Source organism: Anoplopoma fimbria, chromosome 16, assembly GCF_027596085.1.
Source record: "Anoplopoma fimbria isolate UVic2021 breed Golden Eagle Sablefish chromosome 16, Afim_UVic_2022, whole genome shotgun sequence".
Classification (NCBI taxonomy): domain Eukaryota; kingdom Metazoa; phylum Chordata; class Actinopteri; order Perciformes; family Anoplopomatidae; genus Anoplopoma; species Anoplopoma fimbria.
This window is the reverse complement of record NC_072464.1, coordinates 7,568,055-7,595,225: the sequence shown is the minus strand read 5'-3', so window position 1 is coordinate 7,595,225 and position 27,171 is coordinate 7,568,055. Positions and strand designations below refer to the sequence as shown.

Below are 27,171 nucleotides of genomic sequence, written 5' to 3'. Positions count from 1 at the left end.
TCATAGTTATGGTTGCTAGTCCTGTGTTTGACCCATCCACCTCCCCCTCCCACAATCGGTGTCCCTCACATTTTATACTACGTCATTTGTTGAGAGTAGCATATTCATACGGATGCGTTTACATTGCAGTCAGTTCAGACTACATGGTGTACAAATGAGACGCAAAAATCAAGAGAGATGTTCTTATTTCAGGCAAAATTACTTAAACTGTTGTGTCATTCATACACCAGTTTGTGAGAGTGGGCTGGTCAAAACACAAAAATGCCTTTGACTCAGAAGAATGCTATTTGTGTCCTATGTGAACCAATATATTTTGTTTCAACCTGTTTCAAACTGCTACCATAAGTGGTTTCCCTAGAAAAGTAATTGAGAGTGCAGTTTAGTTGTATGGTAACATGAATTTGTATGAAATAGGGTTGCTGTGGCTTAGTCGTGTACCATTTTGGATTTGGGAGATTATGGCATGGTGTACAACAATGAATTAAAAATATTACAATGTGCTGAAATTGTATATCTTATATCACTGTACTATTTATCCCATTAAGAACTTTACAGAACATGTCGTGGATGATAAACACTCACACTCTAAATATTGCTGTCTAATCTCTCCGATGCAAAACTGGTATTAGCACTGTGGGCGGATTCCATGTACTCCTCATAAGTCAAAAGGTGTTGACCTGAGATTTCTCTCTAAATTTACTCTCTGGATTCCCCATCATGACCACCTACAGTCGTGACCACCCACAGTGACTGTCACACTCAGTTTCAGATTGCTATCCATCTGTCTTTTTGCGCTTTTAACTGTTCAACTAAGAGATTTTATAAGAAAACATATCGAAGCTCAATCTCATATGCCTCAATTTATTGACTGCAATCTTCCTTCAGAAAACAGTATAGTTATAAACTCTATTCTTGCTTTTAATTGCCCAGTAAAAAGGGGTTTTGAGCTTACTGTGTGTCTTGTTTGGTGCCCCAGAGACAGCAATAAAACAGCAGTTTTACAATCTAGCTTAGCAACCACTTCTGAAGCGAGTCAAAAATCAGAGACGCCTCCAGAAAAGTAAAGTCATATTTTCCTTATCTTTTCCCTTGCATCCTTTTTACCTTGAGTTAAAACTATTGCATTGAAAGATAGCCAGACAGACAAAAGAATCACTGGAAAGTATGAGAACTTGTGAACATGGGTGTAGTTCTCCCACAGCCACAAAAGCCTGTGAGAGGATGGTTATGGGAGAGGGCTGACAAAAGGGGGAGGAAAATTAGGCTGGCCAGCATTCTTCTCATTTAAAGCTGTAACTACACAAAAAAAGCACTCACGCAGTCTGGGCTGGGTCTGCTTGCTGCTTACAAGGAGAGGTACTCTCATGGTGGTGCAGTGATAACCTGAGTGATTTTATATTTTTACTTCTTTTTATCCTTTTTTCCCCTTGCTTCACGCACAAGGACGGCTCATGTCTTTTTTATAGACATGATGGGCTCTGTGCATTTAAGGACTTTCTTTTTTCTGGTAGTCTCCGTGGCTCAAGTTTTGATTGTTACATGTCAAGACGGGAACAGTGGTAAGTGAAGCCCTTCTGCTGTTTATTTTAACACCTAATTGCTGTTGAGTATAATGGTTGAAGTTGACTGATGGTTGCCCTTTGAATGGACTGAACATATTAGCTTAGGCTTTTTGTTTGAGCTTGAACAAGCAAGTTAAGTTCTACAATTTTCTTTTTTTGCCATTGGTTTAAGCAGCAGAAACTCATTTAAGTGTGGCTTTGATCAAGGGACAAAGCATTTTTGCTAACTTGATAATGTTATTTATTTTGTCCTGTGTTGGAATTTTTTTAAAGGGCATTATCCTTGTACATGACTTAATTTGTTCTACCCATGTTAAGAAATCCGGTTTTCTTTTGCTGAAAATGACTGCATGGAACATGTATGTTAGATCCCTGGTGAGGATGATTGAGACAAACCTGTGTGTTTATTGAAGACTAGCTTAGATGAGATTTGAAAGATATGAGATGAGCTCTAATGTGGATTATCTGCAATTGGTAAACCTTGTATGTCAGGAAACAGTCCTGGAGACATCTGTCAGCGATTGCAAGTGATGTCACCCTCAGGGTCTGAAAATGTGCAGAGGAGGGGAATGAGCACCTTTTGCGGTTTTGCATTACCCCTGCACTGCTCCGCCACTTTGGAACATTCATTAAGTGTTACCACAACCATCTTCTTCCCCTCCGGACTGCGTTGCACATCTGCAAAACGCATTTCAGCACCAGAGCTTGCGCGCCTCTGAGGGAACACAGACTGCGTGTTAATTCAGGCCAGATGTGAGGAGACATGAGAAGGAGAGATGCTGTTGGAGTCTCTGAGTTACTTGGTGTGCTGCGGGGCCGCCGGTGTCCTCCAACAGCTGGAACACCTGAGTGTTCTTGTTTTACTTGAACTGCACTTCCCCCCTTCTCTTTCAGCTATGAGTGTTTGATCTCTTGTGTCGTCACTGGGACGGTGTTGTTTCTACATATGATGTCATGGGGCCACAATGAGCACTGGAAAGTTAATTTGATGAACCCCTGATGGAGTGTGGAGCTATGCAGTACAGCACAGACAGTGCTGTTTATTTTAAAGCTGTCATTCCCTCTGGAAGATTTAAGTTTTTCTTTCATCATGCCATTAACTCAAATGAGTTGGCTTTACTCTTTAAGTTCAGTTTCACATTAAGCAGAGACAGTTGTGTGATAGCGTTGCACCAGATAGAACACCACCCTGTGGTGAATACAACTTAGGGCCGCATACTGTATGAGCACGCTTTAATTGTGCTGAAAAAAGTATTTAACTCAAATATCGATGCTGGATTTGAAAATCACTGCAGTAAAAGTCTGTTATGTAAAAACTGTAAAAGAAGAAACAACTGCACCAAGCGTCATGCTGTTCTGACATTAGGGGGAAAAAATGTTTTTTATGTTGTGTATGTTTGTCTTATGTATGTCAAAAGTTCTGAGAGGCTTGTCTTTGTTCATGTGAAACAGCCCAGTGACCCTGCAGGCTTCTTTTCCATGGAGTAATGGTGGGTGAGGCGATTGCATTTCAACCAAATAAAAACAGTGGAAAGTTCATGGGTTTTGTAGACTAAGGGAAAATGTGGTTCACCAGCGCTTTGAGACAATGCACATGTGTGAGGGGGGGTTTGAGGCTTGTTCCACACAACTACCAGTAAGTATTGTATGGAATGTTTTTTTAATGTGCAGATGTTTTTGTCTTTTTTTTTTTTTTTTTTTTTTTTTTAATTCGCCATCTTGGATTACCGGTGTCGCCATGTTGTTTTTTTTGCAGCCAATGAACGGAAGTTACCATAGTTGGAATGCGGATGAGTGAAGAAGATAGGGCTTATACAATTTTGGTAGCAGCAGCAACCTGTCAATCACAGTAAGCCCTCCCTAAAGCATAATCTTTATGGTCTATTTTACTCTAAACTGGACCATAATTTACTAAATGAGCATCATGCTGTATTAAAGAAGACTCAAAACTAACAATTGAGAACAAATACTCAAATTACTATATTTACTGAAGGAATAAATCAAATGAGAAATAGAGTCATTTTCTCATAGACTTCCATACAATCAGACTTCTCTTTGCAGCCGGAGGAGTTGCCCCCTGCTGGTCAGTAGAAATAATGCAAGTTTTAAGACAATTCCGCATTGGATTCACTCGGCAGAACCAGAGGTTGGCGCCTGGTTATACCATACCAGCACTGGGATATCGCATACACGCATGGTAACAATTACCAGGGTTACTCCATTTAATTGGGACTTTTATTTGAAAAATAAAACTTCAAATTGAATGTGGTCGGATGTTGATGAAAATTTGTAATTGCAAGCAGGCTCATTCTTTCTGTAAACAATCACCTCCATTTGTTAAAGTATCTTCTGAAAAATGAAAAAGAAGTCAGCAAAAGTCTATGTTGAGGACATGAAGGTTATTGGAAAGATATCTGAGGGAACGGACTTTGTTGGAATTTGCAAAATCAAATATGGTGCTGTGAAGACTGAAAACATGTTTAAAGCAAATGTAAAAAAAATTTTACTTTATACATTAATACGGCTCAGAATGAAAGTCACATGGCGGGCTACACATGTGGGGAACGTTTTGCAAAAAGAACATAAGTTGGCAAACGAGATCAAGGAGCAGACTTTAAGCTCACAATTGGAAATGGTGACGCCAGTATGGATTACCAGAGTGAAAGTATTGTACATTCCTCGTACAAAACCTGCAACCTGTTTTGAAGAGAGTTCAAATAGTATTTGGCGTAAGGTTTTAGGGATGTGAACATGGAAAAAGAAAAATAAACAGCAATAGATCACTGACTCCTATTGGAAAAAAGAAACAGAGCCTGTGCCCATAGTTTGTGTGTGTGTGTGTGTGTGTGTGTGTGTGTGTGTGTGTGTGTGTGTTTGTGTGTGAAGACAACTTCTCCCAGACGCTGTAAAACATCTTCAAAGATGCCACTTAGCGCCTTACATCAAAGAGCCTATACACTCAGTCTTTGTGAAACCAGTGGATTACTTCAGTTTGTTAGCAGAGTTGCAATTGTCTCATCATAACCAGGTTTTTCATACTCATCACAGCCAAAAAACATGAATCAACTCAAGACGTTTTTCCCCGTCTCTGAGAGAAACGCAGGAGCAGAAAGTAAAAATCTGTTCCTCCAAATCAACAAAACCTACATGAGGTCACTGCCCGCCAAATTGGTTCCAGTTGCTGTTGCCACATCACTGACATCGCAACAAATGGGCTGTTTTCTACCAAAGCTGGAACGTCCAAACATGTGAATTCAACCAGGTCCACAGACGGACTTGATTAGAAACACATGCTGCATTTTTGAGCAATGACTTGATTACACGCCTCTTTTCTTCCAGAGTAAAGGGGGTCGGGCCCACCAGATTGTACATTGTCTTAAGTTACACCCCAAGGAAGACACAGTTTTAACAGTCACCTGATATGTAGCGTCTGGGGGTGAACCTGGGGTGTGTTGGTGGCACAGAACCATGGATCTGATAGATTTTCAATGCCGATTGGTGCCTGTGAGGACTGTTCCATGGGAACTACTTATAAACCAAATTATTTCAGTCAGCAAATGGAGGCTTGGGGTGGGGGGATCACTTCCAGATGTTAAAATAGTCTCTTTGGCAGTATATGGAAAATATAAAAGAAAAAAAAAACGTCTTAGCCTTTAGTTGGAAGGAGAGGACGTTAACTGACTGATGTAAGAAATAATGTGTCAATATTGCTTTAGGGTGACTTGATCAAGGATGGATGTGGAACTTACTGGCTCATGGTTTGCCTGAACAGTTTTCTCTGGTATCTTAACACAGAACACCTACCCAGGTTCAAGTTAAAGTGACTATTTGTTCAAAAGCCATGCAATTATGGCTCCCCCTGACAGGCTTCCTGGCCCTTGATTGGCACTTAGTTGCCAAACTGCCCTGTCATCCTCTCATCCTGTTCATGTAGGAGGATGACAGGACAGAACCTAAACACAGAAAGAACAGGTTTGGATTCCAGAGTGCTATAATTGTCTTAAATTCATTCTAATCAAGAATGTGCCAGAACTGCATACTAGTCATATGACTCTGGCTTGGCCACCACATTCACATGTGACGTGTTCGGATTGATAATCATGCTGTTTATTGTATTTACTGAATACCATCAATGTAGGGGAAAAACTTAAAAATGAAAGGAATGCACTAAACTGATTCGGTTTTCTAGTCAAGATAAGTTCTATTCGGCCATGAAACCATGGTAGGGATTTCCAAGTTGGAGAAAATACCCATGATGATGTCATCAGGGTTATCTGACCATGGGTTACTAGACCTTGAATTTATTAATTGTAATGAAAAGTCTTTATAACACCCTGGATGTGTGCTATTTGAAAAAGTGGGCATATGTGAAGCAAATAGGGTCTGAAGACAGATGTTATCCTGTTGCATTATGGGGAATATAGGATCCAGCTTTTTTGTAGCTTAGCCCAAAATATGAACTAAAATAATTTCTCAACCATTGCTGCATTTTGCCCATTCTCTTTTTAATATGTCTCACTTTCCTAACTTGTTAGCTTATTTAGGCATATATTATCTCTCCTAACATTTAAAAAGTAATATTATCCATCTCCAAAAAAGCAAACATGGCCTTTAAAAAATCATCTTGTTGCTGGTACACAGCACAGTTTCCCTGCACAGTGAGCGTTGAAACAGCTGGTTGTAGTTTTTCCAGAAGATCAGGAGGACGTTTGTCCTTTGGAGCTTATCCTCCGTGTGTTGGCAGGTCTTAGTGTAATACAGCACTCCCTCTGAACATGTTTTCTGTGTCTCCACTGGTAACTATTTCAAAGGCTGCTGTAATTGTTTTAAATCTTCCAATTTCATGAGACGTTATGTGCCATCTGGGACCCTCTCTCTCTGTGGTGAAGTGCTTCGGGCCAGGTAATGAATCAGCAAAATTGGATTACGGTTGATGTAGAGGGAATTTTCCGATGAAGCAAAGACGATTCATTGTCAGAAGGTCTGTCATGATAACTGCTTTAAGTCATCTTTTGTTTTTGCACATTCTTCCAAATGACAATAAACTGTTGATTTGTTAAAAAATCTGAAATTTATATTGGAATGTATTTCTATCCTTAATAAATAAAACCATGCAACCATAACAATGAAGAAAAATGGACTCTTAGACTCTGTTAACAAAAATGCACAATGTCGGCACAAGGCCAACGTCTCATATTGGTAATGATAATGGTGGTATTCTGACATGATGTTGGCTAAAGTGTTGGGGACGTTCTTATTTTAACAAATATTGGCAATATTGAGGTCAGCAAAAATGATAACGGTCATGTCCAATTACCGTACAATAAGTCAATAAAATCATTATCATGAAAGGCCTTATTGTCAGTGAAGAGCAATAATTAAATCATGCATGCATCTCATTTATAAAAAAAACAGTACAATTTGATTTAAATTTGATAACATTTAAACAAGCTAAGCCAATTTTTTTAGATGTTACCTTCTCGTAAATTCTTAAAAATGTGATAATATTGTCTGTCAGTCTCTGAAGCACTACTTGTTTAAATGCCACAACATGGTGACCGTTGGCCATAATTGCAGGTTGTGGTCCAACCAAAATTCTAAGTTATAGCTAGGTTGTGTATATTACAGCTGTAGAAGGAGAACAAGTGGAGATACATGGCTGGCAAGAGTTAACAATGTGGTTTAAGTTATGGTCAGGCTCTTAACAACTTTTCGGACAACTGATTTTAAAAGTAATACTTTTAGTTAACATGTTGTCTTGTTTCATTTATAGTTCTAGTTAAACAGTGGATTTATTTTCCTTCATGTTGATTGTGTATGATGGATGCCTTGACTGAATTGGACCATATATTTTGGGACTCCCCTGTTCCCTGTCAAGACTTGTTGACATACTCAACATTTCTCTACCAGATTACTGAAATACAATAAAACAGAGAGGATCCCTGGCAAAAATCATCATAATAATGGATGTTAAACGGCCTTTAATAGTATAAACACAGATTATCTCCAAGGGGCTCATGTTCCCAAGGAAAAAAATATTAGGTTTAGTAGAGTTCCAGCACACAAAGTGTTGGAGTCTTTACCGTGCAACACTGCCAGAATTTAGCAGAGGAGATGATGTTTCTTGAAATGTCACCTACTATTAAACTCATTTAATGTGCAAAGCAGATCCATGAACAGCTTCAGTTCTGTGAAGAACAAAGACAATCAAAAGTGCTGAAAAGGAGATTCTAGGTATTTATAAACCTTTTTTTTATCTGGATCATGGTCCGTTGCATCATAATGACAAATGCTTGTTCAGTTCTCCATATGACGGACTCAAAAGATGTCCACTGAAGAAATAAGTCATACAGTAAAGAGAAGGGTGCATTCTTTTAACACAATGTGAGTCTGTGCTGTCCGTTGACCACTGGCTGCAATGTCCAGTCAGTGTTTCCCCGAACAAAGTACTTCTCACACGGAGCCAGACCAATAGGATGTGGAAATGTCTGCTTGTAGCCGGTGACTCATGGCTACAGTTTAACCTAGACGATTTCACCAAATGGGGAAAAAAATCTGCAGCAGAGTTGAAAGAGATTGGTTTTTGGAGGGTGAGTTAAAGTGGCAAATCAAGCGTCCTTACTGCTCTAGCTTATAACCGTTTACAGTACATTGTGAAAAGTTAAAAACATTTCAACCATAAGAAATCCATATGTTGTCATGGTAATTTACAGTCTGCCAGCTTTATAGTCATATTCATATGAAGGACATCAAATACTCGCACTTTTGTAAATATACTTAGAATAAATATACTAGAATTAAATCAAAGCCCTAGGGGTTTTCCTTAAGAAAGAGCATCCTGCAGAATAACCTTGTTATTTCTGTGGTGTTTAGACATTTTCTCTCAGGCTTCACTTAATCAGATACACCAACAAATACGACTGTGTTGTGGATCATGCCAGTCTTTATTTACCTGGGCTGAATATGAGCTCCTAATTATAGACTTCTAGTCTTGATTCCCATTTAATCTCATGCCCACTCTTTTTTCCGAGCCTTTCAGTGATGTTGCCTGGTATTTAAGGGGTTGATCTTTAAACATAGGATAATAACGGAAAGGAGGAAACTTCATTTCATCATAATTTCATATCTATTAAAAGAGAGGGGCTGAAGGGGAAGAAAAGCACAGGCACAGCCGCAGATCAGAGTGTGTGTGGGGGTAGACGGTGGTTTGAAAGAGAAAGGAGGAGGAAGAAAAGGACAGAGGAAGAGGATAAGAGCTGGAATCTGGAGGAGAAAGGGGAGAGAAAAAAGAGTGAGAATGTAAAAGGGTGTGGAAGACGATGCAATGAGGGAAGCCCAGAGGATTGTTTGGTTTGTAGTATCATTCTCTACCCCCTGCACATCCAAATACACTGGTCCAACTCCAGCACAGGAAGTCATGTCAAACTGGAATTTCCTCTGGAAAAGCATTTGCTTGTGCTCCAGTTGTTGCCGTTAATGACCATTGTGATTCATCTTCAAAAGATAGAATAAAACTGTGTTTTTTTAAGATATTGTTTGAAATATTGAAGTGCTTATGTCTGCCTTCTCCTTGTACCCATTAGCAAGTAAAATAATAACAGTTCGCTTAGTTAAGGACATGTAATGGACATTAGCAAAGGAAATGTGTAATGCTTTAAATGTAGACACATTGCAAATGGTGGTTAGAGTCTTACTTTTAGGAAGACATTTCTAAGCCTCACACAGCTGTTGATCACATGTTGAATAAAGTATGCAACTGTTACTGATAGCAGGGAGGAGTTTCAGCAAACAAACTGCAGCAGATCTGCCAAGACGTAATGTGCTGCTTGGCACTGCTGACATAGTAACAACGTCCTCAAGTCTCTAGTAACAAGGCTTTGTTGGTTGATGCAGTTAGGTGTTTTGTTTAATGTCACGAGGACATGGATGGGAATATGCCTGTCATACTTCTCTCATCATAGGAATACAGGTCACTCTGTGTGTGTGTGTGTGTGTGAGAGAGAGAGAGAAAGAGATAGAGAGGGGGGGGAGGGGGGGGAGAGAGAGAGAGGGCGGGGGGAGAGAGAGAGAGAGAGAGAGAGAGAGAGAGAGAGAGAGAGCATTTACTTAGAAATTGTATTCTATTCACCATTGTCATTGCTGTGATCTGAATCAGACCTCCTGACACAGCTTTAAAACTGACTAAAGTAACTCAATGCAGTGACCAAACAGCTGCTGGTGGAATTTGCACGGTTCCAAATTGCAAATATGGCCAACAAAAACTTCTTTCCTCCTTTTAATTTCTAAATTGGGCTTCTTACCAAGTGGGACTTGTTGCAGTTGCAGAATGTAGTGGAAGGGACCCACAGACTCATCGGACGATAATCTCCTTGTTGACTGGCTATCAGCAAACAAGATGACCATCACCGATGGCCCTGGTCGATGTTTATCTGTTGTCTCCCATCAATTATGCGCTGGCTGAATGTTATGTTGGTCATTTTTGTTTGAGCTCTAGCGAGTTCCACAGACGCAACCTTTCAGAAGAGATTCATGTGGCCACTGCCTTGCTTGGCCTCGGTGACCCCACTGAGTTAATGTGCATCATGACAGCACCTTTCTGACCTCATCACCTCTCTCTGTCCGTGTCTGCCTCCAGCATTTACGAAAAAAATGCCGGCTGCTTTTAAACATCAAGGGTTCCATTCAGCAATAAAAAGAAAGTGATAAATTCTGTGCTGTCCCCTGGGGCTTTGGCCTAAGTGGTGTCACCACGGTAAGGTGTTGATTCCTTTTTAAGCTATTCTCTGTGCTCAGTTATCTGGCCAGTATTAACCTGCAGAGTCACAGCACAGTTTCTGTTTAAATAATGATGAGTTTTCTACAATTAATGACAGTCCCAGTTGGTTCCCAATCAGTGGAAAATGTTTAAGTTAGGACCAGCAGACTTTAACAATTGCTGTTAGAATAATAACCAATGTGTTGACTTTCGAAGCAATTATTAAGGATGTCTGTGTGAAGTTTCTAAAACGAACAGTTGATGTAGTTCACCTGGAATTAAGTTATGGTTTCCATTCCAATGATGATACTGGGCCAACGCCAGATTGAGCACATCTCAAAATGTTTTTGAGGAATCTTTGGCCTAAACATCTGCTCACCCACTGTTTTCTTTACAGATTCAGTCCGTGCTTCCAAAAGCCTCTCCATAATATTGGCTTTGTGTGTTTGAGTTTCAGGACTGAAACCCATTTGTGAGACTGCATATCTGTAAATACCATTAACTCACATAACTTTCAAACAAGCATCTTAAGGCAGTCTGTAAAAAACATATATTTTGTTGTTCGAGTAAACCCTGCATTTACTACCCTAACCATTTCTATTTATACTTAAAAAAAACTTAAAACATATAAAGGCTCAAGTGAAACACTCATGGAATAAGTAATTATTACAATTGTGTATTATTGTAATTTTTTTGCAATGATAGACTGTAAGGGAAATATCATTATATTGACCACAGGTTTACATTAAGGGGGTTGTGTATACCTTAAAAAAGGATTAAGGCCTTTTTAAAATACTTTTTAAAGGGAGTTGGACCCATTGTTGTACTGATTGCTCCCAGTGGAACTGATTCTGCTATTGTATACATTATGGGACATTTTGCATAAGAGCTCCAACTAAAAACTCACATAAATAATGTCAAGCTTGTAAGCTCACTCTTTCCACTCCAGTTGAAAATAGAAATATTTAAGGAAAACATGCTTTGCCAGAGGGGCTGCGCATATATGATACAGTGTATGCTAATGTTGTGGACTATGGTTGCATCATTTCTGTGAGCTTTTTAGAATAACAAAATGGAAAAAAAAAAAAAAAATGGAAAAAGAACAGAGCACCAAAGGAAAAAACAGAAGAGTGTGGCGGAAGAGTCCAAATAGCGCATAGTGTGCTTTGATAGGGATAAGGAGGAAGAGAGGGAGATTGGAGAGCTTGATGGGGATATGAGAAAATGCAGGCTAATGGGAAAGGAAAAGTGGGATTTAAAACGGAGCCCTCCGGCAGCCATTTGGTCTGAGGAGTTGATGCAGCATCCTCAAACCGCTGTAGCTCTGAGGTCAGACAAAATGTGGAGGCAATAAATCTCTCTTGCCTTTGGGGTTGCTCCTCACCGAGGAAATAGTATGCCTCATGAAACAACTCCAAATCCTTCCCAACCTGGAGAATGGTAGGACATGTGCATTCCATCAGCATTAATTTATTAAGTCTCTGTTAGAGTTAAATTTGCGACTGTGATCCACAAGACTGCACAGGAGAATTGCCTGTGATCATTTTTCTCTACTCACATGTTCAAAGTGAAATGCAGAGAGAGAACAGGGAGACATTTTTGTGCCAGCACCTCGGCCTGCACTTGAAAAGGCAAACAGATGTGATGTGATGTGTGTTGCAGACAGCGTGGCTCATAGTGCTGAGCTTTCATTTTAATGATTTAAACTGTTGGTCAACCCAAATCGCAAAAACAGCTGTATTTTCTGATTTAGACCTTAGTGTCTGACCACGCACGTCATTTCAAAATTCATGCTGAGGCTATGCAAACTCAATCACTGAGATTGAGATCCAAAGATGACATTTAAAAAATAGAAATCCGCCTGAGTGATTGATTTCCAAAATCAGTGTCCCCATATCTCGGGTTAACCTATGAAACACACTGTCAGTAGTTTTCAAAAGGATTATGTTTTTGTTGGAGGGTCATTCAAATAGAAACTGTCCAACATTTCATTCAACTGCATTTTATTGGAGTTGCGGCAGATTTTTAAAGACTGATACCTTAAAACCTTAAGGAGTTGATTTAAATTGATGCTCATGGCTAGATATCAGTAGGGGCATGTGAGAAAAAAAGTGTGTAGTGATATAATAACATAGATGGTATCGTGGGTATGAGCATATTTTCCATAAACAGAATATAAGCATCATAAGCTCACAATACAGTGCTAACCGCTGGGTAAAATGTATAAACAACATGTACAAACATGTTTAAACATTGTTTGTATTGGAATTATTGAGTCCCAAGTTTTTCGAGTTTTCAATGTATTTTTCATCACAGTTCTGATAATCAGACCTTTTTATTTTCCTAAGTTGTAATAGTTGTGCTGAGCTCTCAATGGAACAAAGGATAAGAACGCAGATGATTTGTTGAGATGGAACATGCAGTCCTGATAGTGAATGCACCATTTTACTCTCCATTCGTCTACAACATGTTGTTTCCAGTCACGTTGGCAGATATTATATTTCACTGCCATTATTTTTCAAATACAAGGGCCTGAAACACTAGTCTTCATTGTATTTTGCTGTGTTTTAGTCACGCTGCAAGAGCATATTGTGCTGAAAACAACTTCCCTCTGAGTTCCTTCGTGTACCGAATCCAGAGTTTATTCTTTCACATCTGGCTATGTGCTCAGTTGATGTGAAACACTGGGACGCTCTGACCCCTTGTATATGTTAACGCTCTGCTCTGGTAAACTGGAATGTTTTACGTCACCAATTTTCCTTTGCTTTTACTTGCTTTTACTTGTACAGGGACCGGCCCAATGTAAAAATGTTAATTGACAAATTTTTAACACAATATTTATATTTATTAAAACCGTAAGACAGTGGAAATTAGATGATGATTTTGTGTGTTTCTGTTTTTGCAGTAAAAAATACTTCTCCTGTGTGTTGTAAGTAGCACCAACAGGAAATGCCACTCTGTTTTATATTTGAATATGGCTAAGCCCTGGTTATATTAATTGACTCAGTGGTTTCATGTATATTATAGAAAATGTGCACATTATTTCTTGTCTATTAGGTGCATCTCATCAAGTCAAAGGTGGGGCGGCACATTGTTCACATTTAGAGTCAAAGTGTGTCATGTAGCTTGATCAATGTGTGCTGGATGCAGCTTGAGAGGAGATGAAAACCACGTTTGACAGTTTACCAGGACTTTCTTTGAAACATTTGTTTTCAAATCTAACAGCTCCACCTGGTAAAGTGAAATATTCATGTTTTTATGCCTTGTTAGCATGCTAAGCTAAGCTTTACTAGCATACAAGTAAAAAAACGTACCTACAGTCACATATATATATATTGTTGTATGAATCAATTATCCTCTCATTTTTCTAGATGTGAAATTATTATGTGTAGCTGTACATAGCAAACAACTATTTGCTGATGCTTTAGCACTATTAGCTGCTAGCCACCGGCTCAGACGTCTCCATGTTGAGAGCTGCATGGAGGTAACAGAAATGCTCTGAATTCGGCATTGAGCACCTCTAAGTTTGCTTTACTGTAGACGTTCAAGGTTTCAGAACTAGAATATAAGGGAAGGATCTTGCAGTGATGGTTTAAATAACAAGTGTTTACATTCCACGTTTTGTTATGATAAAGTACTGCAAAGTATATGATATTTACTAAACAACCTCTGTAGTCACATGTCTGCAACATTTGTGATGCAGAAAAGCAGAGAAAAGAAAGCAAACAAAGAACGAATGTGGCCACAGAGTTACCTTCCCATTATAAAACTTAAAGACACAAAGAGATACTGGAGGAAAAATCCTCATGAATTCAATACATGAGCTTGTCTTGTCTGGAGAGTACTACAGAGTTTTTAAGATGAAGTCTATTCTAAGTACATGTCATACCCGACCAGAAGAAGATTGCGTGTGTCGAACTGAGTGTCGAACTTTGACCCTGACCTTGGTGAGCGCCTCGGGCCAAAGAATGCCAAGCCTTTTGATGTTTGAGGAACATTCAACGTTTAGTCGCTTGCGTTTTCATTTCAACAGATTGCGTTTTCAAATTCTATCCAATTACAGCATATTACTTATTTTAGAGCACACCATGTGTTACACAGCATATTCAACTCATAATGAGTATATGCACATGCTGTAAATTGCATTTTCCATATGGCATCAAGACAATTTGATTGGTACATCTGAAAGGATCTCTGTTTCTGTTATAATATATCCTGACAATGGCAGTGACAACATGCATTAACCATACTTTCAATGTATGATCCTCCTCAACAGCTAATATAATTGAACTAAGAAAAGTTGATTTTGTAGCTTTATATTGTGTCGCTGACTCTGAGTTGCAGATTTAGACTACAGCTACCAGTTCTGCTCTAATACATACAGCCATAAGAATAAGAAGAATTAAATCCAAGGCAACAGAAAGCAGTGAGTCAGCCAGCCAAACAGATAAAGAGGCGAGGGGAGGGGATGTGTTATTTAGCAGGACCACCTTCCTCCCAGCCAGAGCTCGTCGTAGCTGTGGTCGCCTCTTTAAAAAGGAAGGCCCACTGGAGAGGGGGGCTGTTGATGGAAAAGCCTAGACATGTAATCATCGAGCTACTTATTCATTTCAACTTTCCTGGCCTGAGCTTCTTTCCCCCTCCCTAGAGATACAGAGCTTTTGTTTGTGGAAGCCAAGGTGAAGGGCGAGCGTGTTCAAACTAGAGCGTCACTTCAGATTTCAATACAGCAAATCCTCCATGCATCAGAATATTAAATCACAGGGCGTTGATTGACATGTTTTTGACCCGTTACTGTTCAAGGCTTTAGGCTAATATGGAAAAATGCCTCAGATGATGTTTGATGAACGGCTGCTTTTCTGGACAGCTTTATCAGCGGACCAATCACAGGTTGAGCTAAAGGTCACTTTGCAGAGGGAAGATTTATGCTTGGCCATGACACCAGGGGTTTTAAAGCAGGAAAGAGCAGCTGCAGCAGAGCCACCCCTCAGCAGCTGTAACTCATCTGCATCTGGACTTGGAATCAGGCTGTACTCCTTACAGTATTAACCAGAGATTTACTCTCACTGCAATGAAGAACTTGTTCAGAACAAGAATGAAAACAAACGTCAGGAAATGGTATGATTTTATAAATGTACCATCCAGTTGGGCACTATCTCTCTGAAAATTAGGGCGGGAGTGTCGCCATCAGTTTGGGGGCCGCACTTGGACCCACTCCTCTCTTTTTTTTTCTTTTTCTAAGGGAAATGAGAGTTCCAGATTTATGTGACTCATTGTTTCCATTAGGTCATTTTCTAACCTCTCCACTTGTGGCTGCCATAGATTCTCCACAAACACTGCGTGTTATGAGTATTTCCATATTAGCCAGGGAAAATCCATAAACTATCTATTTTTTTTTGTCTGCTCACTCCTGCCAGCTACATGACATTTATGGCACTGCGATAGTAGGTTTGCCAGGTTGTTCTTTCTTCTTCTTCTTCTTCTTCTTCTTCTTCTTCTTCTTCTTCTTCTTCTTCTTCTTCTTCTTCTTCTTCTTCTTGATGTGGGCCATGACTTTTTGGAGGATTCTTTTGCTATCTGTCTGATGTCTGGTGAACTGAGCTGAATGATAGCTACAGAGTACATATGAGTCATGTTGAAGAACTTCAGACTCCATGTTTCAAACCAGGAGGAGGATACTGTCTGCCCCAGCTTCTGGCTCACTAGTGGAAAACCAAGCAGTCACCGTCGGAAGGGAGCATGCCTTTTTGTCATGGTTAAACTGTGTTTTTACAGTGTCTGTGGAAAAGTGTGGAACCTGCAATGAATTAGCTGAGAGGAGGGGAAAAAGTGAACGTACCTCTCCTCCTCCTCCTCTTTTCAAGGCTTGCTGTGTTTTTTTCTTTTTTTTTTTAAGACCGCTCTGAAAACCACACTTCTCTTCCAGTAAATTTCAAACCGCCCCAACACGCAGTGTTTGAAATCCCTCAAAACCCAACAGGAAAAATTGCTCTACAGCAATGTTGCCGACAGCTCGGCCAGACATCCCCTGGGTTGTGACGCTTTTATGTCTCAGCAATGAAAGTCCCAGAAGTTACGCATAGTTTAACTCCTGTACTTACCTGAATGAGATCCCAACAGATAATGCTTGAGGCTGCAGAAACAATATAAGGACCTGTTAAAAATACTTCAAATCCAGTCAGTCTTAAGTACTAAAGCAGAGAAGAACATCCACGCTTGTTCTTGTGAAACGCTTGTTCTTGTCGTAAAAAAAGTTTTCCTTCCAAAAATCAAGATTTATGGCTAAAATGATTCCAAGCCTCTCCACAAATGAAGAGAGATGCACTCTGTGTTACAGGAAGTACTGGCTTTCATTTGGAGAGGCCACAACTTAAACAGTGAGATGTTACTGGCTGTTTAAACGCAGGAAATTTCAATGCTGGATTTTGTTGTGTTTTTATGAAGTCAAATACACTGCGGCTCACAGAACAAAGCAGTTTGTAAAAGTTTACCTTCGGGTTGTATTTGGAATGTTGATCTTCTAGAATATAAGCAGATAAAAGCTTCTGTCCTCAACCAACACAGCTGGTTTGGTGAAGGATGGAAATAAAGTTCATGCTAAAGTTTGACTACTGCTGTATGTCGAGAGGTCTTTATAGTGGTGACCTTCTGTGTAGGTGAATATGACTGTGTGTTCATATGTTCATGTGAGTCAAATCTATAACTGACCTATAGTCAGAACCCAATACCAGACTGCCAGATATATATGTTTTTCTGAGATAGACGGGTTACCCAACAATGTATAAAAAGTCCTAATAAAGTTTGAACAGAAATGCTATGGTTAATTGTCATTATTAGGAGTATATTATATATATATATATAGTGTTTTAAAAACATCTTTTAAATGATTGTTTTTTTATACTTTATTGCATGATTGAAATAACACTTTACACCTTACAATTTACACTTGATATTCAAAATCCTAGCAATATTACAGTAAGTGTATGTTTTATCATGAATGAGAAAAAGTGAAGAACAAAAAAAAGAAACTAGTAGGAAAACCAAAAACAAAACAATAAGCATCACATGCAGAAACTAGAAGGAGAAGTCTTGATTCTGTATATTTTGTGTATGTGTGTCTTCCTTGTCATTGTCTGAGTTGGGAGATTAGATGTAATGAATTTAAGAGTGTTTGATTACATGGTGTCTTTGTACAGCATCAAAGCTTGGAGTTTCCTTTAATTTCGAGGTATGCCAGAGGTCCCAATGATGTCTTGTTAAGGCAAGACCAAATGCAATTTACCAGTCACACCCTCCATCTATACATTCCCTTTCTTTGATCTTGTATCAAGAGTCCCTTTGCATCTCACTGTACCTGTTTCATCACATTCTACATAGGCAGCCCATCACTTCATCACGGATTATTACATCTACAAATAGTATTTATATTCATGAATGGCGAAAATTATGTTTATGTTTCATAATCAATCGCTCAAAAAATCAGTAACAGATGTGCACCAACAATACTAGGAACAGAAAATCAAAGCAGCTAAATGATATTCAGCCATGATTCGTTTTAATATTTACACCTTTATTTACAAGATTTCTATATATTGTCACTGTTAATGGTTAACTTGTTCTTGTTTTACTCCAGAGTAAGGATATTATTCCTTTAACATAAAGTACTGATCAGGCTCCAACTTACGTCATGCTTTACTATAGGTGTGTTTAGACATTTAAGGCCAGAACACTCGTTGTATTTTTATCTTCCCGTACATCTCTCTTCTGCAGTGTGTATACATTCCAAGGTTTGTCTCACACTAATATAAATATGCAATGGAGACGTGTTAAAACATGTTGTCTTTGCATTCGGCCTCAGTAGACCTAGACCTCCACTTTTACCTGATTGCTCCTGCTCTTTGATTGTCTTCTTGAAAGGTTTTTTGGAAACATACAGAATGTTTAGTGAGGAAGAATGAAGTCCTCTATGTAGTTTCTTTTGGAATGTTACAGAATGATATGAACCTCCATCAGAAGTCAGGGCTCCTCTCTGGGTCTTCCTTCTCCCTGTAGCTGGCTAACCTGACTTTACCTGCAGTCTGAGGCTCAGAGCTGCCGCCTGCTGTTTATCTCAGGAACAGGTGAAGTCTCTGCAAACCTGAGAGAGGTGGGCTCAGATTACTGAGTCCTTACCAACAGGATTCCTGTTAAAGCCAGGTCACCACCGGCACACTCCCTCCCCGTTACCATCTCTGATTTCAGGACCACATGTTCTGCAGAAGAAAATATATTTTTAACAGAAAATATTTCCAGCTTTGTTGTGCATATAGCTGTTGGTAATTATGATGATCGATGTTCAGTTATTTATGAAGGGCACATTAGAAATAGAAAGTAAACATTCAGAAGTGGGTAATGAGACTTCTGGGAGTTGCTTCACAGGAGTCTGAAGGTTTTTGGGTTTTTTTGAGTGAAGCTGCATCTGGAGGAAATGATCTCATGTCTAACAGCTGCAGACTTCACGGAAACAAAGCATGTTACCCACATATTTGTATCCATGACAGTTTTTGCAGATGATGGTGGAAAAGCCTTGTTTCACTTCACACTGTACACTGAATTAAACAGATTTTTTCCCCCTCTCCATAATTACTTTTTGGGTTCTTTGTGTTGGATTAATTGTTCCCTGGAGGTAAGATCAGCTGTTGAACAATCACACCTGAGATCATGGCTTCATTAGCATTTAAAATGTGTCATGATTTCTTGGGCAATTGTAATACCCTGTGGTGTTATCAAACAAGATAGTAACTCAGCTACTGCTCCGCCTAAGGCAGCCGTTCCAAGGATGAATCAATTATTTGCAGGCAGATAGAAAGAAGATGCCTTGTGCGCTCAAAAGCTCAAAAGCATAAGGGTTAGTGTGTTAACAACACAACCTTGCATATGGAAAAAGCGTCAGCCACCCTGACCTTAAACAGAGGGAATAGATAAAGGATGGACATGAATGGAAGTTCATTTTCTGTTTAACTGGTTGAATGGGTGAAGAATATGTAAATGTTGCAAAACGACCTACACGATATACAAAGGTTAAGAGAATGAAGTCCACTTGCTTTTATTATGACTGAAACAAAGTTGATAAACTAACAGTGTCCGTCACCTCTGTGCGTCCCAGGAGATGATGTGAGCTGCACGGCGGACGGCCAGACGTACACCAACAGGGACATCTGGAAGCCAGAGCCATGCCGGATCTGTGTGTGTGACAACGGTCAGGTCCTCTGTGACGAGATCCAGTGCGATGAGCTGACCAACTGTGAGAAGATGGTCGTCCCCGAGGGAGAGTGCTGCCCGGTTTGTCAGTCGGATTCATCCAGCACCGGCGGGCAGGACACTTTTGGTGGTAAGCTGCTCTCTGTGGTCGTTTGTCAGGTTGATGAGTGAAGAACATGTCAGTGTTTGGATGTATCTTTATTTTATTTGGTAGCGTATATTGTAAATGAAGGGCTAAATGACATAATCATGTTTCAACACAAAAAAATACTGAAGAGCCCCAATTAAGGACAAGAAAACATGAGAAATAAATGTTGACATTTAGAATCAATAGTGATATCAACATGAAATATCTTTTTTGACAGGTCTCTGTGATGCCAGTGAAATAATCTGTTCATCTGTCTGAAAATAATCAACAATTACTGAAATCAACAAGCTGTTACACATGAAGAGACATGTGCTTAGAATTATTTTCATCAGGGTGACTGTAAATTGATTTTGTTTATTTTGACAGACCTGCATGATGATGACATATGAGTGTCTTTAAAACTGCTACATCTTCTACTCAGCATTTTCCGCTTTCATAAAGATTATTTATTGAGTACTTGTTATACCGATTCCTGACAAAGAATCTGATTATGGTCAGATTACCAAATAATGTGATACCTTATGTCTTTTCCTCATTGTAGGTGGAGGCAGGGTCTATAAGGTAGGCCACATTTTTGTGCTATTGTGCTGTTGCTACTTCATCATATGTTTGCTGATGTAATCCTGCAATATGGGTTTGAAATGTTTTGATATTTATCTGTCTATTCAGGGTCCGAAGGGAGAACCCGGGGACGTCCCACGTGTGAGTGTTTGCTAAATATAAAACTTGTTAAACAGGTCTACAGTATTTGTCACAAAAGTCTGAATGCAGGTTATAAATACTGTGTTTGATATCATCCCTGCAGTTCACTGGGATTAGAGGCCGCCCTGGACCCATGGTGAGCACCTTGGCTGTTTGTTTTCCCCGTACCATCTTTTCACAAAGATTTCCACTTCTACAAATGGCATGATGTGTATACATTTTCAACTACCTGAACTGACACTAGATGGCATAAGAGGACAGTAACCTGCTGCATAACATCACCTTACAAGGACTTCTACACAGCGGCATAGTGCTCTAGTCATCTGGATCACTGTGAGATTTAAAGCGTCACTGTGACAGGTGTTGTTGTGATGTGAATGCAATATTATCACTCTCAGGACTTTTATTGATTCTCTCTGTTTGTCGCAACAGGGACCTCCCGGCTCTCCAGGAGAAAGAGGATCTCGTGGACACAAAGGAAGGCCTGTATGTCACATACACAAGTCTCCAAGCACAAATACACAACTTTTAACATGAAATTAAAAGTTAATGTAGAGTGATCAAATGGAGATTTCACCCTCTCTGTGCTTAAGGTTATCAGTTATATCAAAGATTAAATGCAAATATCGGGGTTTCAGTGGATAAATTGCAGTACACAACATGATTTTATTCATATGGCTTTGCTTTTGAGTGTTTTAACGGGGTGGTCTAACAGAATATCAGATTAGCCTTTTTTTTTCTTTTTTTTGACGAATCTGACAAGATACTTTGAATTTTGTCTGAAATATTCAGACTAATACATTTGTTTTTACATATTTCTATTTAATGGTTTTGAATATAACATGGTGTTTACATATTCCACTGAATGCTCATTCAGCTCTTTAAAATAGCATTCACATGACATCGTGACAAGTCATAAGAATGACTCCTCATTATTACATATTCTGTCAAAAAAGTATTCAAACTAAAAAAATATATATTCTGAAGTATATATATCTTTTTTTCTGGTTCAAGGGCAAGTGACTAACATTCAAAGTATAATTTAATGTGCCAAATAGATGTATAATGTGCTTTGCAAGCACAAATGTAGCAGGTTGATGAATGAATGTGCCCCTCTTGCTGGACTTACAATCCAGTCCAGGGCAGCATTGTTAGGGTGATTTATTAGGACATAACCAATGGTTTCCCTCCAAAACACACTATGCAGCTTATGGTTCATACACTAACACAAATTAAGCTGCATCAGCTATATCAAAATATAAAGACATTTCTGCCAAAAGCTCCACTGATAAACTGATCAATCTATATTTAGGTGTTTACATTCCCGAAAAGATAACTAAATCTCAAAACACATGTATACACAAACCTCTTCAGAGCCACAAAACAATGATTTAATGTCAGATTGAGCATAGTTATGAGATGGTTTTCAAACGAGTGACTCAGCACCTCTCTCTCTTTCTTTCTACTCTCTAGGGACTGCGAGGCCCTGGAGGTTATGATGGAGAGCCTGGTATTCCAGGTCAGCCCGGTGAACCTGGACCTCCCGGACATCCAACACACCCAGGAGTGAGTTGTGCACAGAGTGCTCTCACCTGACGTAAACACTCATATGTAAACCTACAAGCATGTTCTAACATGAACAGTCAGAGCAAACACAGGACAGATTGCCTCAAAGGAAGGAAGGTGCTCACACACCCTAGAAACACATACAGTATGAAACCAACACTATACTTTAAACTCTAACGTATTAATCCTCACCCATCCTGACATGAAGTCAACACCAGACTTGTTAGTGTAGATGGAGAGCAAACAATACTGTACACATGGGGGCACATTTATGTGTAAGAGGACCAATAATAATCTGGTACCTTGAAACACTGACTCACTTTCATGTTCTTGTACTTGCACTAACCTCATGTTATTGCACTGATGCTATTTTAATCAATGTAGCATAAATCTACTTGTTCCTCATGTGTTTGGATGTATAGAATTTGTATCCAGATTACCCTTTTTTTGCAGGACTGATGAATGAAAATACATGGTGATTAAAAACAGTTACCTAAAGTAACTCAGTAACCTAAAACCAAAGGCCGTGTGCTTTCCCTTTAGGGCATGGAATCCCAGATGGCTGGAGTGATGGATGGGAAAACAGGACCTCAAGGAATGTTGACTGGCTCAAGGGTAAGAGGATGTTATCAATATATAAACTAATCAAAGCTGTCAATGCATTGGACACTGGACAGTGATGTGTGCTAGATTTAATACTGTGGGGTCCAATAGATTCAGGTATGCATGCCCTGATCCGCTTATGCAAATTTTCATTGGGCGGAACACTTTTTGCGGACTTTAGGCGAGTATTAACAATAGAGTCCAGAAAATGGCTCCACCTGTGCTTCTCGATCTAGGGTTACAATATTGTAACCTGTGTTTCGTTAAATGGAAACATAACTTTTAGAAGTCCAGGGTCTCCATAAAAAAGGGAACTTAAAAGAGAACCATTTCCTTAAAATGAACGGCGAAAATTGGTGCAGGATAGACCAAGATATTTTGAAAGATATTTACAAATATTTGCCATAATGCAAGTTGATGGATTTGTTTGGTAAATCCCTCCTTCTAGGAGTTCTTCTATATTCATTAGTATTATGCAATAATGTGTTTATTGTTGTTGCGATATTATTGTTTTGATGTTGTTCATCCAAAAGTAGCTTCCTGCAATAATATTTTATATTTAATTAGAAAGTAGATTATACATTTTGAATAGAATGTAATAATAAGCACACTAATTTGGCAGACTTTTGAAATCCAACCATGCTTCTAATGTCTAACAGTTAGACAAGAATATTGTTTTGTTACTTTTCTGATGTTTTACCAAGAAAATTAGCACATTTAACTTTGACTTTTATAGCCTATGCTTGCAATCTAGTCAAATTTAAGAAAAGTAACAACTTATTTGCTTAAGTGTTTTATTTCTTAATGCGCTTGACCATTAGTCAGGTGGGGAATGGATCTTCTACTTGGAAGTAACATTTTTTGCTTCATGCGCCACTGAGCAACTTTCATAGGAATGAACTGGGCCGCGCCTCAAACTCTGTATCCAGTTCTCTACATACATTATGGGATCAGGCTGATTTCTGTTCATCATTTGATTTTGCATCATTTTTGTTTCAGGGAGAGGCTGGAACAAGAGGACCTCCTGGGCCAAGTGGCACACCTGTAAGTCCACGACAAGCTTTGACTCTCATTGTGCAGTAAACACTAATAACACTTTAAAGACATTTCATGATTTTGCTTTGCTACCTGTGATCTTGTCTAAGTGTTTTGCCTTTTCCTTTACTCTTGTAAGGGTCATGCTGGACCCCAAGGTTCTCCTGGAGATGTCGGTGATAATGGGCACATGGTATAACATCGTTCATCTGTACAATTTGTGCATACGATCAAATCACCAATACACATGATCTAGTTTTGCATGTGATTTACATGGTGTTGATTTATATTTTGGTGTGGTGCTTGCTTGAGAGAGCAGAAACAGCACACCTACTGTTCATACACAGCTGGGTTGGCCTGAATACATTTTAATTGTACTCTGATGGATTTCAAAGGAATGCGTTGTTACTTGATGTCAACAATCTGGTTGTGACTTTTTCAGGGTACTAGTGGGCAAAGGGGACCTGACGGCCCTCCAGGGAAACCAGGTGAAGATGTAAGTAAACTCTCGGACAAAATCACATTGTGTCTGACTGAAGGACGCATCACTTTAAAGTGAAAGGTCACTCCTCCAACATTCACTGTAACATTTAAACTACCCTTTCTGTAACTCTGTGTATTCAGTTACAGTAAGTCTATAATCAGTAAGACAGTTTGAAAAAAAATATAATCAAAAATGAGTCCTACAGTTAGACAGGCCTGGCTGCATTCATAATAATGTGAAAGATGAAGAGATTGGTAGGATACCCACAAATGTTAACTGAACTGTCAAAATGTATTTTTTTATTTACTGTAGGCTACAGTAGGCTATCATCAGTGAGTCCATTTTTTAAACAAGTTTTTTATAGCATTTTCTTAGTTTTTTTCTTTCATGGGTTAGTATAACAAAATTAAAGACTGTATCGTCCTGAAGATAATGAAAGCAATATGTGTCTACGTTCCCAAACATCTACATGAGTAAAAAAAACAATACACAATAAGTTAAAAACCTACAAATCCCTATAACCAGCTCTGAATCTCAGTACAGTATACTGTCAGAGGCTACTTGTGTAACACAACATCTAAGAGAAGAAATCTAATGTGTAATTGGATGGCATTCATTTCCCCTTTTACCGCTTAACGTTTTGCAGCCAAACAAGTTTGTAATGTGCAAATGTCATCCTCTCCCACAGGGAGAAGCAGGCAAAGCAGGAAACAGCGGAGAAATGGGATTCCCTGGATCAGCGGTAAACTTTCTGCCCTTATTACCTCCATCACTTAACTGCGTCTTCTCATTCAAATAACACAGGATAAGACCCCAACATATGTGCTGTTAGTGCACCTACAATATATATAACTGCCAATGCTGTTCTATGTCACATATTTCAGGGATCCAGAGGATTTCCAGGAACACCTGGGCCTCCTGGACTGAAAGGTCACAGGGTAAGTAAACCAGAGATTACAAATTTAAACTATTTTTATACCAGAATACATTTAAATGCACTTGTTAACTATTTTTCTTATGTTTCACTAACAGGGCCATGGTGGAATAATTGGCCAAAAAGGTGAAACTGGAGCCGTTGGATCCAAGGTATGAATTAATTTAAATAAAATAAAAGTATTTTCAGTCTGTCAATCAGTTTGTAGCAATGGTTAAAAAGCTGATTTCTATAGTTGGTGAAGTGAACCTGTTTGACTTACTACATGAAATAACTGCCTTGTTAAAAGGCCTCTAAAACACCTTTCCATATGGCAATCGTATTGCTAAACAAGTACTTTTTTCTGTTGTTTTCAGGGTGCTACAGGGCCTTCTGGTCCATTGGGAGCTCCTGGACCCATGGTAATTTATATTATAATGCTTACTTTCTTTAAGGTATTCATAGAAGCGGTTAACACTTTGGGAGTTTCCTGGAGCAGCCCGTACAGATTATACAGTTTATTATGCAGAATGTGTATGGACAACAGTACACAAACTTCCTGTCTTCCCCTATCTGGAATGAGGCAGGGCTATATATCTAGTGCACTGTACAACAACCCTTCTGAACTTCCTAACTTTAAACATTTGCATTGAATGGAGGGCAGCTGTAATTTATCACTGTCTACGTATAACAGGGTCCTGCTGGGATGCCGGGAGAGAGAGGACGCTCTGGACCTGGCGGTATAGCAGTAAGGATAATATTACTATGCACCAGAAACATCTGCTACCATGATCATATGTTGTGCTTTCTGTCACAGATTTGAAAAGTAGCTTGTGGTTGAACAGTACTGATATGTTTATCAATTGTTTATTCAGTGGCAGCTGTCTGTATCCAAAGGGAGTGCCTTACATTAGTGTATAACTGTGATTTATAAGTCAAAGTGATAAGATTTTGTCTTTTAGGGTAAACGTGGTACGCCTGGTAACCTGGGAAAGCCCGGTCCAATGGTAAGTCAGCATTTAAAGTGTTTTATCATTGTGGATTTATTGTACACCTCAGTGACTGTCTTACATAGTTTAGCATAGATACTCATGTATCATTTGGGTGGATGTGAATGGAAAAAGAATGGGAACCACTCATTACCTGCTGAAACTCAGCATATTTCATTCAATGTGTTTGCATATTTTGCTTGTGGATGCACATTGTCAGCATTTATTACTTGAGTCTAATTGCCATTGTTTTTGTTCTAAAAGGGTCCATTGGGTCTCAATGGTCCACCAGGATATCCAGGAACACCAGGAATGAAGGTAAGATTAATAAAACACTCTTCTTTTGGCTGTATCCTCATGCTGCTGGGCTCTTTAATAACTTTCCAATGGAAAGTGAATAATGGGTCTCTAACAAATCTGTTATTCGCCCTAAATTGTGTCATGCCCTGCTACTGTTTTCTATTGCATTAATCATTACAATTATCTGTTTATATTTGAGACCTATGTACTATATGTAGACCAAACTGCCCGGAAATTGCCAATGTATCAGTGTCACGTTTTTATATATCAACTGTACATTGTAATGGTCTTCAACAGGGACAACCTGGCCCGACTGGAGTCCGAGGTCCAGAGGGCCCACAGGGACAGAGAGGAGAGTCCGGTCATCTGGGCCGAACTGGACCTGCTGGCCTCAGGGTAAATTTCTTACTTTACTTACACATTTCACTCAGAGTGATCAATGAAGCTACTTTTTTTACATACTTAGGGGGAAAATCGTCATAGTGAAATGGTGTTGTCTGACAGGAGAGCTTACCAAGTTTATCACTATACTTAACATGTCAACATGCTCCTCAGTGCACTGTTCTGATGATCTAATTGTTGTGTTCAAAGGGACCTCTGGGTACAGATGGTGGCCCCGGTAGCAAAGGACCAGTGGTATGTATTGTACAGAGTAATTTCTTTTCAACAACATATTCACAATTAATTATAAGGTTGTACAAAGATCACATATAACATGGTTTACTCTTCACAGGGTAATCTTGGTCCTCAAGGTCCAGGCGGCCATGCAGGACCCCTTGGCCCACCAGGACCTCAGGGAAGCACTGGTCAGCCTGGTATCAAAGGACAACTGGTAAAGTGATTTTTGATATTCCAAGATTCTTGCTTTTTATGG

The 27,171-nt window shown here is 39.2% G+C and overlaps 1 protein-coding gene across 1 annotated transcript in view; it reads left to right on the top strand.

The window, feature by feature from the left end:
- Positions 1–1,332: 1,332 nt before the first annotated feature.
- The window catches only part of col5a2a (collagen, type V, alpha 2a), a 39,865-nt gene continuing 14,026 nt past the window's right edge, over positions 1,333–27,171 (top strand). The window contains exons 1-21 of the mRNA XM_054614833.1: positions 1,333–1,559; positions 19,463–19,687; positions 20,247–20,266; positions 20,375–20,407; positions 20,511–20,543; positions 20,840–20,893; positions 21,881–21,973; positions 22,517–22,588; positions 23,576–23,620; positions 23,751–23,804; positions 24,054–24,107; positions 24,784–24,837; positions 24,980–25,033; positions 25,128–25,181; positions 25,386–25,430; positions 25,703–25,756; positions 25,971–26,015; positions 26,262–26,315; positions 26,595–26,693; positions 26,889–26,933; positions 27,031–27,129. Of these exons, the coding sequence (XP_054470808.1) occupies positions 1,469–1,559; positions 19,463–19,687; positions 20,247–20,266; positions 20,375–20,407; positions 20,511–20,543; positions 20,840–20,893; positions 21,881–21,973; positions 22,517–22,588; positions 23,576–23,620; positions 23,751–23,804; positions 24,054–24,107; positions 24,784–24,837; positions 24,980–25,033; positions 25,128–25,181; positions 25,386–25,430; positions 25,703–25,756; positions 25,971–26,015; positions 26,262–26,315; positions 26,595–26,693; positions 26,889–26,933; positions 27,031–27,129 (1,377 nt within the window). The 5' untranslated portion in view covers positions 1,333–1,468. The remainder of the gene's footprint in view (positions 1,560–19,462; positions 19,688–20,246; positions 20,267–20,374; positions 20,408–20,510; positions 20,544–20,839; positions 20,894–21,880; positions 21,974–22,516; positions 22,589–23,575; positions 23,621–23,750; positions 23,805–24,053; positions 24,108–24,783; positions 24,838–24,979; positions 25,034–25,127; positions 25,182–25,385; positions 25,431–25,702; positions 25,757–25,970; positions 26,016–26,261; positions 26,316–26,594; positions 26,694–26,888; positions 26,934–27,030; positions 27,130–27,171) is intronic.